We start from the raw sequence: 16,185 nt of genomic DNA on the forward strand, positions 1-16,185 counted from the left end.
GATTTGTCTCCACAAGCTTTCAACATCTACAGACAGACATTTTTACCCTTCTTTGCAAATCAGCTCCAGCTCAGTCAGACTGGATGGAGAACATCTGGGAACGTCAGTTTTCAGTTCTTCACACAGTTGGACTTTAACTAGGCCATTCTAACACCTGAATCTAAAACCTTTCCATTGTATCTCTGGCTGAATGTTCAGGGTGGTTGTCCTGCTGGAAGGTGAACCTCCACCCCAGTCTCAGGTCTTCGGCAGCCTCAAACTGGTTTTCTTCCAGGATTGTCCTGGAATTAACCAATTAACCCCATCCATCTTCTCATTAACTCTGACCAACACATGACGTCTGGCATGAAGGATAAAAAAAGGTTCAGTTTTGGTTTGACCTGATCAGAGCACCTTCTTCCATGTCTACTGTCTCCTACATGGCTTGTGGCATCTGCAAGCAGAACATCTTATGGCATTCTTCCATTTGCCATAAGAAGTTCCTGTGGACAGATTCCCCCACCGGAGCTGTGGATCTCTGCATCTCCTCCAAAGTTACCCTACGCCTCTTGGATGCTTCTCCTATTAAAGCTCTCCTTCCGAAGCCTGTCAGTTTAGGTGGACGTCCATGTCTTGATAGGTAAGTGGTGAGTAGACGTATGTTTTCACTGATTACTGAGATGGGTGTAAATCATTTTTGATATGCCAACTAATGGCTGCTGCAAGATTCCAGATTAAGGTTAATGTAAAAATTCCTTCAGAATCTAACTGATATTAAGGATTTCAGACATTCTCGTCCTGAGGAAATGATCTCAGACAAATGCTAAAAGGACTTGCCGTAATCCTAAAAGCTGCAGCAAATCAAGACACTGCAGAGCAAACCACTCCGCCCAGCGCTGGATGTTCTTAAACTCGGTTATTTGACCATTTCTGGAGCTGTGTTCAGTATTCGTCGGACCTGCTGTGTGTGTGATGAACACAGTCATCAGAACAAATCCACACACTTCCTGTGGACAGAACTCTTTAAAATAATAAAATAATGGTACTGTACCATCCTCTCTGCAGTTACACCTGTATTAAACATTTTCACCAGACTGTAAACTTTTCCTGAGTTGCTGCTGATGACTCTTCACAATCAAGAAGTGTTTTATAAAACAACTGATGGAAAATCACATCAAATTCTCAAAATTTGTGCTGATTTAGGATTTATGGTTTTACCGCCACAAGTACCTAAAATACAGTCAACCTGAAAACTGCCCATGGAGACAAGATGAATAAAATGAGTCAGATATCTCCAAAGAAATAATCAGTGGTTGTCCACATGCAGCTCTGGTGACCCACAGGACTGTCCTTAGTAATAAAGGTGAATGTTAGAGGGAATCATATAATATGAAAAATAAAGACCACAAATTATCCCGAACAACTTCCCAGAGTGAGGACAGTTAAGTGTCGATGCAGGACGGTTAGAGTGCTTCAGGATGCACCTTGCACTCTGAAACAGCTGAGGTGTAAAGCGCATCATTAATCTTATCAAATCAGTCATCTCATTTTACAACAAAACAAGAAAAACAGAACATCCAGCCTTCCACATCTCTACCCGTTTATTCTGTGCTTGTTCTGGCTAATGGGCCAGACTGTGCAGATCCTGGACTGGTCATCAGTCCATCACAGGGCAACACAGAGGTGATTGGTTTTAGCAGTTATCTCACCCATCAAAGTGGAAAAGACAAGATGGTGAAAGGAATTCTGGGCATTTTATGCATCAACCAAGGATTCCTGAAATTCTCCCTTGTTAAAGTATTGTTCATGAGTGATGGTGGAAGGGAGCAGGAGATGGATAGATGGACTGGGCCTCGTCTGCAGTAACACAGGCATTGATCTGGTCGGTGTGGTGAAGAAAGAGCTGGAGCTGAATGCAAACCTCTCAATTTTCCAGTTTGTCGACATTCCAACTCTCACTTATGGTCCTGAGACTTGGATCATAACGGAAAGGTCCTGGAACCAAGCAGCTTTCTCAATAGGGAGGCTGGCCTCTGGCTTAAGGTGAGTAGCTCCATCATCTGGGGGGAGCTCCAAGAAAAGCAGCTGATCTTCAACATCAAAAAGATAGTTGAGTTTTTTCAGGCACATCCCAATGGAAAGGGATCCCAGCCACACCAAGAACCTGCCATAGGTACTTTATTTACCTTGTGGACTGGGAAAACCTTGAGATCCCTTGAGATATGTAGAGGACCATGGATGGAGACCCTCTACTGTGGTGCCATCCACAAATTAAATGATCAGGTTTTCTAAATAAATGCACATTTGGGTGTCAACAGTAGGAAAAGCAGTTAATCGAGCACACAACCCTGAGGGATGACAGTGCTCTGCATCATGGAGTCAGATGTTTTTTTCTTCTAAGCTTTACTGAGCTTAGAGGTTTGATCAGGACAGCAGAAAAGACCATCTTCACCACTAGATGTCACTACATCCAGAAGCATATCTGTTTAAAAGGTAGAAAGAAATGAAGCAGACAACAAAGATCATAAAAAACAATTTATTAATAAAGAAATCGTAAACTCTGGCTGCATGGTAACATGATTCTCTGACGGTACAAAGTCATTTACAGCATCTTTGGTTCATTAAAAAAACTCATGACAATAGAACAAAAACGACAAATCATTTAGAGTAGTTTGTGTTCAAACTGAACTTTGTATTTAGATGATAGCTGCAGAACTTTCCATGCCACCAGAAATCATCTTCAATGGACATTTTTACATCCAGTCCCAGATATTTACTTTATTTAATAATCGCCACAGGTGGTAAAGCTTCAACCTAGGCAACAAATGAATGCAAAGATGGAACCAAAGGACACTTACGTAGAAAACGTTGATTTTAGTTCTTATTCACAAGGTTTTAATGTTACTTCATTCTGGAGTAAAACAAAAAGCTGTAAAAAGCAACATATTAATCTGTTTCTAATCATGTAAAGTGTTGCTCAGTGTAACGATTCTTCTCTATGGACAGGATTGTGGGCATTTAACTAAAGCAGAGAAGCACTTTTTCAACGTATTAAAAGGTTAGGGAAATAAATATCGGTTACCATAACAGAAATATTAATAGCGGATATCAATATAGGTCCAAATGTTCATTTTGGTTCATCCCTAAAATAATGCGTCAATATTTGGCAACTGATCCTATCACATGAAGGGCTCACATTCCCCTCCTCACCACCTTGTGGTTTTGGTCTTTATGTATTCCTGGGTGAGGAAAGTAGCATCTGCCGCAGGACTTTTCACACCGACCAGGCATCTGTTTTTACCTGAAGACACGATTTAAAGTGACTTTCCTTTATCTACACAGTCTACTGCACAGAAATGTGGTTATGTAATAACAATGATTCTAACTAAATAATATTTTACCTAACAGCACTGTTCAGGTCACTCTACAAAAAAACAAGAAGAAAAATTATAAAAGTGATTCCAATAAATAAAATCGACCAGCAGGAAGGTGCCATTATTTTGCTTTGGTCATTGCTCAGAATCTGTCGTTTTCCATCCAAATTAACTGGTCTGTATGTAGCTTAGAACCAACATAAACACACAAGATTTGAGTATTTTATAACAGTTTATCTCCACGATTCATTGTTCAACTACAAAGCAAAAAAAACAACAAAAAACGATCCGCAATAGTTTCAGTTCATTGGATCTGAAACAGCTGGTTTACAAACTGGAGGCAGGAAGAGACAAACTGGACTATAATGAGGGCTTGACTTGGTAAACAAAGGATTGGTGGCGGGGGGGCCTAAATAAACAGCTGCCGTCGTTGCATTAAAATATGAACAGAAAATATCTGCTTATATCTTATGTACCAGTACCAGGAACAGAAACCAGAACACTTTTCTTACTGTAACGATGAGACCGTGATAACTGACCTTGGATCACAGCATGAGTCTTTGTTCAGTCACAGAAAGGTGAACCTGTTTCAGTTCTCCGAGCGTCTCCGTCTACAGCCAGCAGGCAGTCTGAGGCGTGGTCAGGCCTGGGGTCGGCCGCCTCCTGGGCGGCAGCGCCGTGTAAAGCGGAGTAGGTCGGGAGGGCGTTGAACATGATAAAACCCATCATGATGACGACAAACGAGATGATGTACAGGACAGAAAACTGGACAAAACAAGGAGCAGTTAAAGTGTCACTTTGGAGGATAAAAACACACAATTTGATATTTTCTACGCATATTGGGACTTTGCTTTGACTACTATTCATTTCAGAAAATGCATTATGCCTAACCATAACACTTACCAGCATATTCCTTAATCTAATCTTAATTCACAGCATAACGCTAAATCAGCCACAGGCTGGAATGAAAAACTAAAGCAGAAATGCAAAGAACATGCAATACCTCTGATGACCCCTAGGTGCCGCCTTATCCAGATGTTTTGCTTACCAGAGCACATGCTCATGGTCCCACTTTGATGGTGAAAATAATTCAGACTATAAAAGTGCCGACTTGAGATAAATCAAAATGCTGTATCCTGATTGGATCGTTTTAAAAAGGTGATAGGGCACTGTGGCGCCTCTCTAAGGGTCAACCATGTCATGGGCCACCAAGCAGCACCTTCTCACATTCTTCAAACTTTTTTCTTTCCAATAAAAATCAGAAAGGTGGGGTGAGCCTTTATATTCCCACAGCATGATGCTGCCACCACCATGTTCCTCTAGTTCTAGTTTTATTCTACCCATAGCGTCTTTCATGAAGACCAAACGGTTCAGCGGTGGTCTCCTCTGACCAGAGAACCTTCCTCCTCATGTTTGCCGTGTCTCCTACATGGTTTGTAGCAAACTGCAAACAGGAGGCTGACATGGAGCCTCCCACTCACACACTGTCGACTAGACAGAGAAGATGTGAACCCAGCAAGAGTGTCCCCGGCTAAGTTAACGTGAGTCAGTTTGGAAAGAAGGACTTGATGGTCAACGGTGTCAAATGCCTTCTTTAAATCCAGAAAGACTGCACCAACATTGGTGTTTTTGTCGAGCATGGATTTAACGTTTTCCATAAAAGACACAATTTGCTGTTTCTGTGGAGTGGTACTGGCAAAAGCCAAATTGCATGGGCTGCAGGGTGAGTGGCCAAGGCTGAGGTGTTGGTTGAGCAGCCTGGCCACCACCCTTTCAGCCACTTTTGACACTACTGGTAATAATTTGATGAAAGAGACTCGTCTCCCGATTTAAAAGTAGGTGAGACTGTGGCCACCTTCCAGCCTGATGGGACCACTGCCTGACTGATTGATAAATGAATCAAGTGAGTGAGCGGAGGCACCAGAGTGTCCAGGTGTGTTTTTACATAATATGTATCAAATCCATAAACATCTTTTGCTTTTGAAGATTTCATGGACTTGACAACACCGTCTGTATCTGTGGTTTTCTAACCAATGGCATCTCAGGATCAACCGGACAGCGAGAAATTTGTGATGGGCTGAACGTTTCTTTTATTTCATTGACGGTCAATAAAAAAATGATTAAATGCAGTAAACACTTTATGCGGATCATTTATTAAAACGTTGTCGACACTTGTTTCTAATATAGTATGATCTGATTTTTTTTGTTCCAATTAGTTTATTAATGTTTTGCTAAATTATTTTGCCATCTCCATTGGCATTTGGATTATATTAATAAAAATGTTTGCCTTTACCTTTGGTAAGGCATGAGCAGCTTTATTTCTCAGAGATGTAAACCTTAATGTGTTTGTGGCATGGCCAGATTTTAGAAATATTTTGAGTGAATCATTTATTTTTCTTATCAGCACTTTACATCCGTTATTGAACCAGGGCAGATTTTTACGTTTCAGTTTATCTTTCTCACTTTTTTGAAATGGCTCCATCTCTTTTGTCATTTTAAAACTATATAGTTGAGAGCCAATTTCGACATCATTTGTTGCAAATGATTCATCGCAATTTATTTCACTCAGTGCTGCACGTTTTGATATTGAAATTTAGGAATAAAACTAAAATGAGTTTTTGAGTTAAACATAATCCTAAAATCGTTTTTTGTTCAGATTCCTGGAGAAAAGTATTATATTAAGATCTGAAAGTCCTGTGATAAAACTTTTAATGATTCTTTCGGGGTAGTTTGTAAATAGCAGATCAATTAAAGTTTCTGAATTATTCGTTATTCTTGTAGAATTCTTTATCATTTGTGTTAAATTATTTTAATTTCCAATTTATTTGGGATTTTTCCATTCTTTTTTGTCACTCTGATTAATATTAAAATCCCCTATTAAAATCATTTCTTTGGTTGTATCACAGTGACTAAGAAGTTTGAACTGTTCATAAAAATCAACTTTTGCACTTGGCTTTCAACATATACACACTATATTAAAACACATTGTATTAGAGGGTGATATGTGTACAGCAACATACTCCAAAGTACTTTGACTGGTCAATTCAAACATTGCACATTTAAAGGTGACCTTCACAAACAATAAGACTCCTCCACCTCTCCCATCGTCTCCGTCTCTTCTGAATACGTTACACCCAGGCATAGTGATAGCAGCCCCTGATGAGGAACGTGTCAGCGTCCAAAAAAAATCTATATTTGAATCAGACAGCAGATGTTCCAGTTGTTCACGTTTAGAAGTCAGAATTCGTATGTTTAGGTGACCACCAAATGTTCCCCTCGGTTTAGAAAGCGGGTCCCGCACTACTTTAGCCTGATTAAGTGTGCAGAATATTTTGGTGGTTTTATGCCGTTTCATAAATGGCTTCCTACGTGTTGTTGCTAAAGGATACATTTGATCGGCATGGCAGATGTCGTCAGGTGTTTATGTCAGAGACACACACTCACCAGCGCTTCTGAGTTTTTCCTGCCTTTCCAATGAGCCCAGAGACAACAAAACAGATCTTAAAATCTGCAGTTAAATCACCTACAGCTGAACTGATTAGAAGACGTCTGAAGCATATTAATTGGCCTGGATTTTATTTGGGGGTAACTGACTACAAGGGGCAGAGAATAGGCAGGCCACAGTTTATCTGTAAATGTTGAAACTGTGAATCATTTCCTTTCCACTGCATTTATGCTTCACTTTGTGTTGGTCTGTCACATAAATCCCCAGTAAAACTAACCCTGAAGTTAATGGTTGTAAAATAGGAGAAAGGCAACATGTTAGGTGGTGTTAGCTTTAAGTCCCAATCAGTTTAAAATCCAACATGAAGAGTTTAGAGGAAACCTGAGGATTAACTTCTGAATTCTTCATGTATCTGTAGGGTCCTGCTTTAAACTCTCTCCAGTAGACTTCAGCTGTATAAACGTTTCTAGAATTGCGGCGCTCAAGGTGACTTCAGGAGCACTGTTACTTTTCACTAAATATGAGCTACAACAACAACATTAGATTTCCTTTCGGCACTAATAGAGTATTTTTCAGTTGAATTGAATTGAAGGCAGTTTGAACATAAGACCCTCATTATTGCACCGCTGTGTTGCTATGAACATGTTCGACAGGGTACCGACTGCTTGTTCACTCGTGAGTTTAAGATCTGCATTTGAGTCTGTCTCACCTTGTAGTTGAAGAGGAGGAGGCCACAGAAGAGGCTGAAGAGGTCTGCGGTAAGCAGAGAGAGGTTGACCGTGGTGGCGCTGGTCAGCTTCACCACCACAGGCATGAAGCTGTAGAGCGCGTACATACACAGGGCGTAGACCGCAAACAGCATACCTGCAGGAGCACAATGCATGGACGTTACTTAGCAACCAATGAGGCAAAGCACCATTAGATGTTGCCTAGGTAGCTGCTGACTTACAGATGTAAAGATCCCATTTTATTGCTTTAACAGCATTGATTTCCAGTGCAGCTCTGAAATCACACAGCAGACATTTCAGCTGCGACGTGGAGGCAGCAGATCCTCAAAACTAGAGCACTTAAAGAGCAACTTACAGCTGGACGCCGCTGATCAGAGTCCCGAAAAGCCCCATCATTCCCAGGAACTCAACGCGGCTCAGGTTCTTCACCGTGTGTTCCTGGCACAGGTTTGATACAGCATACAGAACCGAGCTGAGCAGGACCAAACCGTCACCCAGCACCACATCACTGGCTGCACGGAGGGAACAACTGGCAGTTAGAAATGTAATTAAACAAGAAATAATTCTGGACGTAACCTTTAAATCAGCAGAAAACCGTAAAGAGATGAAAGAACCAGAACTCCAAACTCCCGGAGTTTAGTGGGTTTAGTTTAAGTTTAGTGAACTTAAAAGCCAGAAATATAAACAAAAATCAGCAGCAGGTTTTACCGCTTACATGTCTGTTGCTGTCCACCGATTGCAGTAAATCAATATCTGCTCTTTCCAAGTGTTTTCTGGGATATTTAGCCAAAGTTCTAATCTATAGCTATAACTTGTTTTTACTCTGTGTCTGAGCCACATGATGTATAGCGTGTTTGACTGCAGCTGCAGTCTAAACATGTAACAATATTTTAACTTCCCTTTCATGCACCACATGCTTAGCATTAGCTTGAAGTTGTTGGAAAACCAACTGAGGACAGACAGGAACCGTTGTGACAGACGGCGTCCTCGGAGGAACGTTTTAACAGCTACGTTACTGAGGTTCAGTTAAACTCTCGGCAGTAAAACACAGAACATGTGTAAAAAAGTGAGACATGCATGGGTCTCCGATACAAACTATTCGGATGGTGACGCCTGTTTGCATCAGAGAAACGATGCAGGTCAGAACTGGAGCAGAAATTACATGTCTCTGAATGCTGAGAGAATCTTTGTTTTTTGAGCCACAGATTTTGAAGCAAGTGTTAAATCCTGTGTGTTGAGTTACAGCCAACTTGGCTCATATCAAAGTGCTTTAAAATCCCTGGATAGGGTGCCGGTCAGCTAGGTCTCCATATTACTGCTTTCAGACAACATTTGTCCTGACTTACTCTTGGTGAATGAACACCTCACCATATTGCCTTCATGAGCTGGACACTGTGTTAACAAACACAGCAGCTTTCAGATGCCTTACGCTCGCCGTTTGCTATAAATACAACAATAATGAGCTACAAGACCTGAATAGGACAAGTAGTAAAGATAATGATCTCTGCCCTTTGAGGAGTTATGTGAAACCTCCGCATGTGCGGTTTATGAAAAAGAGGGTGCCATTTAAAAATCTGGATGCGAACCCTGAGGAGAAGCATCCTTACTGGATCCCTGGTCTCTCCCGGATATAATGTCGGCTCCCACCATGGCCCCAACCCCCACCAAACACACCATCACCGCGACAAAGTGCACCGGCCTGTAGCGCGTCTTCAGGAAGATCCATGAAAGGACCATCAGCACTGGGATCACAAAGCAGTCCAGCAGCTGAAACAGCAACAAACGAAAAGATATTATCTTTCCCTAATATTGTCATAAATCTGAATTCATTTCAAATTAAATAAATTCAGTTTCTGTTGCTTTCACATATAAAAAGCTGAGATTTATTAGTCATTTGTAGCTTATTTTTAATTCTAATTATTTCAGTTCATTTATTATTAATTATTATTATTAATAATTATTATATTTTTATTACGTAATTTTACACAAGTTTCTTGTTTTGAATTATTAAAATGTGGAATATTTTTAGAAAAGATTAACTCCTAAAGGACGAAAGCCTTGCTTTCCTCTGTACCTGTATGCTGGTCAGGGTGGTGAACTGGTAGGCCTTCACAACTGTGTAGTTTGCCTCAACGTCCGCCAGACCCATCACCAAATACTTCCACCACTTGGTTCTTAAGACCTTCAGGAAGCTGGCGTCACCTGGAGGAACACATTAGCAGGCAGCAGCTGAAGAAAAATGCATCGTCTCTCCATCCGGAGAAGCTTCATTATTTGAACTTCTTCTATAAAAAGAAACTACAGGTGCTTTGCTGGTTATCCAGGTAGTTTCTGTGCTTTGATTGGCTGACTTCCAACAGCAGTGGTTCAGGTCAGGGCCATGTGTTGACCAGTTTGGATAATTAGTCAGGAAAATAAAGGTAGCCCTGTTTTCTTCCACTAAACTAGGAGCGGAAAATTATCCTTACAATTTACCACTTGAAAAATGAATTGCAGAAAGTTTCTATGAATTCATAGTCATGTAAAACTGATATGAAAACATGTAAATAATCCAGATTTACTGGGATCAACAGGGATGCAGGATACACCTGAGCAGGTGTACAGCCTGACCTTTATGGGTGCAGAGGGCCAGGGTGTAGGTGAGCAGCAGCAGGGCATAGTTGAGGAAGCTCTGCAGCATGGGCGTCTCCACCCCAGCATCAGCCAGGTACTGACAGCTCCCCGCGGTCCCACAAATCAGCAGGGACAGAACCTGGCCCATGGCGATGGTCTTCAGCAGCTGCCTGGAGAAGCGGGAACACCGGAGTGGGTCAAACAATGGTTCATCGAGGAGCAGTGAGGAGACAGACGGTTTCTTCTTCTGTCCCACTCAGCTGTGACTGCTACTGATAGGGTAGAGAAAGAGCTTCCAGATGGTCTACAAGACGGCTTCATGGTTTAAATTCTGACCAACTATTATTTACATCATGATTTCATCAAACATCGCTACATTAAAATGTTTAACAGAGCATTCAGGCTGAAGAGATTTTCATAGATTGTGCAGATTTTCCAGCTTTATTATTTTGTTAGCAACAGACTGAACCTCGTTAGAGTTCAAACCTTACAATTAAGAAAATAAAACGAACATATTGAAAAATATTTTAGTTAATTTGGCTCCATGAAAGCAAATGTGGGCTGCACAGTGGAGCGGTTAGTTGCCTTGCAGCAAGAAGGTCCTGCATCACCATGGAAACGCAGGTTTATTTTATGTGTACGGTGGAAACAAGTCCAGATTGCAACACTGGACAATTACATTGGTTCTGGTTGCACAAAATTTTAAAAAATGAATAAAAATTAGGAAAGTTTTCAGTGTCATGACACTTAAAAGGTAAAAACGGACTTTTGTTATATTCCTGTTTTCTGGAAAAACACATTTTGATATCGCGACATATCGCATGGAAAGGGTTCCAGCACGTTACAGTTTTAAATGTCTTGATTCCTATCCCACATATAGGTAGGGAGGTCCAACCAGAACACTGGTAGCATTTCAGATATTTATCATGTAGACGATGACACGGGGAAGAAAGTCTGGATTTACGGATATTTTTAATAAACGAAAGAGTTTAAATCCAATTTCAAGACTGAGGAAGAACCCTTGATCTTACAAACTGATCTTAAGCTTTTCATGCATTATTCTCCCCTAGAAGAACTCAACAAATGCACCGGTTATTAAAAGTTCAAATAAACATAAAAATTTCTTTGGAAAAGTTGCCAAATTATTATAGGAATTATTCGAGCAACGAAGTTAAGAATCAGAAACAGGCTGAAGGAAAAAATCCAGTTCATTTAATCCTAATAACACCAAATTACAGAGGAAGTAATCTGAGGACATGGCACAGAACACATGAGCAGGTCCGAACCATTTACAGACAGTCCAAACCAGCCTTTCTGACACCAATCCATTCTAAGGTTCACTCTAAGGTAGAAAATGGCAAATTGTTTAACTTCCAGAACCAAACGCTTCATCATCTTTATTCTGATATGCTGCAGGAAACGTCTGCTGTTGTTCAGTTTATTATTAACACCCTTGAACCTTTCATTTATTGTGGCATTACAAAACCAAACGTCAGCATATTTCATTAGGATCTTATGTGACAGACCAACACAAAGTGATGCGTAATTGTGAAGTAGAAGAAAATGAAAGCATGTTTCTCCCTGAGTCAGTACTTTGTAGAACCTCCTTTGGCTGCAGGTCTCTGGATGTTTGTCTCTACCAGCTTCAAAATAATTACAGACATAGATTCTTGGTTGGATTTAGATCTGAACTTTGTCTAGGCCATTCTATCACATGAATATGAGTTGATTCTAAACTAAGGCTGCACAATATGATCAAATCATATAATTTATACACTATTGTTGAGTATTGTAATGTGGATACAGATAATTGAGCCACATCTGCAAACAGTCCTTTTGCGATGCAAAACTGCCCCTGAAACTATGACGACTGTAACACTTCGACATGTTGTTCAGCTCTCATCTTCAGCAGCTCTGGCTGTATGTTTAGGGGTGTGTCTCCCTAGCAGGAACACGTTTTAACCAACAATAACCAGGTTTAGTATAAACCATGATAACTCAGGTTTTTAAACATTATTCTTCAAAATGTGAATGAATCTGACAAAACAGTCTGAACCAATGTTTTACAGAGTAACTAAAAGCTGTAGATAAGAAGCAGCAACGCTCACCATGAGAAGATGTCCTTCAGCTTGTCTCTGTACAATCCACAGCCATTCCTCCATTTCCCACACAGACTGTCCCCTGCGGGCCCCTCCATCTCTATGAGAGCCCAGCCTGGCCCCACAGAGATTAAACAGAATTAGTGTCATTTCAAGTCATCTTCATCAGACAAGCCGAACAGAACATGAGACAAATCTCTGGTTTCTAAAGATTCTCTCTATGAAAAAGAAATTGAAAAGTATTTTTTCTTTAATGGCAAAGCACAAATATGGTAATTCTGCAGTAAATGTGTTCCTCGGGAAAGCATCTATCGGAGCTCTCTGCTCAATAAGAAAACCTGACAAACACGTTATTTTGATGGCAACCTTAAACCTTTCCTGTAAAAGAAACATGCCGATCGTTAATGGAACCCTTAATTAGTCTTACTGTGTGTCTCATTGCATCAGCGCAGCTTTAAACCAATGACAATAACCACAGAAGTTTAAAACTGTCGCTTTTTCTGTGAGGTTTGGTCTACCTGCTCCACACGAGAGACACGCGGCGTGGATCAGGGCGTCTCTGTGCTTTTAAGCCACTCACGGAAAAAACTAAGATAACGCTTTTAAAAACACTAATGTGTACAAACCCTTTCCTCCTCTGTCATCTCATTTCATCATCGGGGTATATTCCAGATGAAAATATTCCTCCTTTTCATCCTCTTCTTCTTCTTCTTGTTTAATTGGGGAGGCTAGCAACGTTTTGGTACAATGTCGCCACCAACTCGAATGGAGTGTGGATCGGGATACTATCGCTACATTTCTACATATTATATGTAAAAAATCTAATAATGAAGTATATATGAATATATACATAAATTTGTTTAACTGATTTCATTTCTGCTTTAATTGTGATACCATGTTTCTTTTTGTAGCTTGTTTTGCATATTTGTCTGCCAGCTCATTTTCTTTTGTCCCTACATATGAAGCTAACTGTTAGTCTTATGGCTTGAATTCTGTGCAGTTATTGTTGAATTTCTAATAAAAGGTTTGGTCTGCTGTCTGAATGATTGTGTTTCAATGAATATAACTAGAATCAGAACAATCTAAACGTTACGGACAGACTTGCTCAATCCATCCCAAATCTAATGACTCCCAACATCTCCCCTGTATACTGAGACTTTCTTGACTTAAAATTAAAATCTGGATCTATGAATGAGACACTGTTTTTGTTATTTGAGTCTTTTGATTCATCCGTAGAAAACTTGAACGTACCCAGCGGCACGATGCTATGTGTCTGGACCTGCTTTCATTTGCCTTTTACTTTGCTGCTAATATACATACATTATACATACAATATTCTATTCTACTCTATGAAAAACATAAAACTGTACAGGCCTGTTTCAGTCCTTCCTAAATGTATTCAGAAATAAAAAACCATCCCAGTGAAAAAAATAGGAGATAACTGCACCTCATAAAATTTTTTTAAATAAGGCCTCTGCTTCTTTCAGGAAGACTGTGTATATTTTTCTGTAGTACCAGGTTTTAAGTTATTCCTACCAAATGCTTTTGCCTACGGGCTAGCTTTTTAAGCTTAATCACAAACATGGGAATCATTTTTCTTCAGTGCTGGTGCTGAAACAACAGAAGGCTGTGGTCATATTTCTTTCATGAAACTATGTTCATGGCACTCAACCAGTCTGCTGATGGCTTAACATGTTTGTTTATTAGCATGGCAGAATTCCCATGCTCTTACTACATCAAATCGAATAAGAAAACCTTTCTCCATATCATCATAAAGAGAAACCATTTTTAAATACTCCTCCGGTTTTCTGAAAATCCACATTTCTGTCTCAAAGACTGTGTAGTTTGCTTTAATATCCGCACTGATTATCTGTCTTGTTATTCTTGTGTGAGGGTTGAAATCCCTCCTGCTTACGTGGGAAACCTTTAACCAAGGTCTTCAGGCAGAAAAAGGACTGATAACAAACACTGTGGTGAAGATGGCCCCTGAGACTGTTCTAATATGTTTTTGCTTCTTATCTGACTCAGTGTGATCTGTGTGAGAGTCTGCGTGTTGCTGTAACTCTTATCAGACAGAGATGAGGATAAACACCCAGTCAATCAAGGCCGGACACAGAGAACAGAAGTTCAGTTTCTGTCCATTTATTAAATAAATGCCCCAGTTATTTACAGCACTGTGGAAATGTTCTTATACTCTCTGCACATTGCTGCTGGTCTTTTTGTCCAACTTAAATGTTTCAGGTCATTAAACAAATGTTGATATAAGACAAAGACATCCTGGGTAAAAACAATTGATGATTGAATTCAAGAGAATGAATCTGTCAAAACCCACCAGGAAAAGTAATCACACCTTAAACCTGATCACTGGTTGTTCTACCTTGGCATTAACTGCTGCCATTAAGTGTTTGTGATAACTGGTAATAAGTCTTTAACATCACTAACAAAAGACCTTGCAGAATAGTTGTTATTCAGTGGAGGGTTTTCCAGCATGAACAGGTCACGCCACAGTATATTTCTCTGATTTAAGTCCAAACTTTGACTTGGCCACTCTAAAACCTTCATTTTGGATTCACTAAACCATTAAAACTTGCTGATGTACTTCAGATCAGGTTCCTGTTGCATAACCAAAATGCGCTTGAGCTTTTATGTCAGTCATGAACTGATGTCCAGACATTCTCCTTCAGGATTTTCTGGGGAAGAGCAGAAATTTATTTTGATCAATGTCAGAAAGTCATCCAGGTACTGAAGCAGCACAGGAGCCGTGGACCATCATACTACCACCAGCATGTCAGTTTTACACCAGATGTAACAGGCTGCACACCTTCCGAAAAGTTCCACTTTGGTCTCTTCAGTCCTGAGAATACTTTCCTGAATTGTGACCGTAACGTCTACAATCTGCAGTCTTTGTGCTGACGTTGGTTTTCGTAAATTCCCACCTTATTTATTGTCCTTTACTCTTTTGTGAAGTTGTTGCCTCAAAGGGAAGAATTATTGTTCTGCAACTGGAAGGTGGGGGGTTCAGTTCCAGTTTCTGGCTCCGCCACATAACAATGTGCTCTTGGGCAAGGCATTTAATCCCATGTTATGTACTAATCTGCATTTTGGAATGTGAATGTGTGTCTGGGTGAATGAGATTTATAATGATGAGTAGAGTAGCCAAAGCAAGAGTAGCATTATTTCACAAAATATTGCTCAAGTAGAAAATTTAAAAAAGAAAATTGCAGAAACCTCAAAGTAAAAAAAAAAAAAAGATGATTAATATGTCAAACACTTAAAATAATCAGAATCAGATTTATTGGCCAAGTTTATGTGCACAAACAAAGAATTTGACTTTGATTTCATTCACATTGTACAGACAGTAGGCATAAATATATAACTTTAGTGGAATTATAATAAAAGCTAAAGAAATTATATGTACATAAACCAGCATGTAAATGCTGGCTGTAGTAATGCAATATGCTTATGTTGTTTCCAGCAGAGCGCCGGTGAAAGGTGTTCATTGTGTCCATGAGAGAAACAGCTGGGGGAAAGAAACTGTCTCTGGTTTCTGCAGCCCAGTAGCGCTGACCTGAAGGAAAAAGCCTAAACAAGGATTGCATACAACAAAACCAATGGTACAATGCAGAATAAAAGGCACATTTTTAATACAAATTTAAATTGAAGTTAATTTTAAAATTAAATTAGATCAGATTTAAATCCAAATCTAATCTTTAATCTCTTGCTTCAATCACTCATCAGTGATCATGCAAACAGTTCGTTAGTCAGATTCTTTGATCAAAATGTTGCAGTAAACACAAGTGTTTTTATTCCTGGTGTTAAGGAACAAACAGGTCTCTGAAGACATGAGGGATCTGCATGGTTCATACATGACAAGCAACCAAGGAATTTATTTCAGTCCATGAATATTTAGTGCTTTATGGAATCAGAATTTTAAAACCCCTTCTTTG

The 16,185-nt window shown here is 39.9% G+C and overlaps 1 protein-coding gene across 5 annotated transcripts; it reads right to left on the reverse strand.

Moving 5' to 3' along the window:
- Positions 1 to 1,593: 1,593 nt before the first annotated feature.
- Positions 1,594 to 12,981, reverse strand: slc35f2 (solute carrier family 35 member F2). Of its 5 annotated transcripts, XM_047378221.1 has the most exons (10): positions 12,865 to 12,981; positions 12,248 to 12,353; positions 10,137 to 10,309; positions 9,601 to 9,728; positions 9,113 to 9,293; positions 7,882 to 8,038; positions 7,748 to 7,800; positions 7,508 to 7,662; positions 3,893 to 4,118; positions 1,594 to 2,461 (listed from the first exon to the last, which is right to left on the reverse strand). In XM_047378221.1, exons 2-9 carry the CDS (start codon positions 12,334 to 12,336, stop codon positions 3,918 to 3,920), a joined length of 1,137 nt encoding a protein of 378 aa, XP_047234177.1. In that variant the 5' UTR covers positions 12,337 to 12,353; positions 12,865 to 12,981; the 3' UTR covers positions 1,594 to 2,461; positions 3,893 to 3,917. The 5 variants fall into 5 exon arrangements, with proteins under 5 accessions (XP_047234177.1, XP_047234180.1, XP_047234179.1 ...); XM_047378224.1 differs by lacking the exon at positions 1,594 to 2,461 and having other exon boundaries at positions 2,502 to 4,118; positions 10,137 to 10,305; XM_047378223.1 differs by lacking the exon at positions 1,594 to 2,461 and having other exon boundaries at positions 2,502 to 4,118; positions 9,134 to 9,293.
- Between the last annotated feature and the right edge of the window lie 3,204 nt (positions 12,982 to 16,185).

Source organism: Girardinichthys multiradiatus, chromosome 11 (genome assembly GCF_021462225.1).
Source record: "Girardinichthys multiradiatus isolate DD_20200921_A chromosome 11, DD_fGirMul_XY1, whole genome shotgun sequence".
Lineage (NCBI taxonomy): Eukaryota > Metazoa > Chordata > Actinopteri > Cyprinodontiformes > Goodeidae > Girardinichthys > Girardinichthys multiradiatus.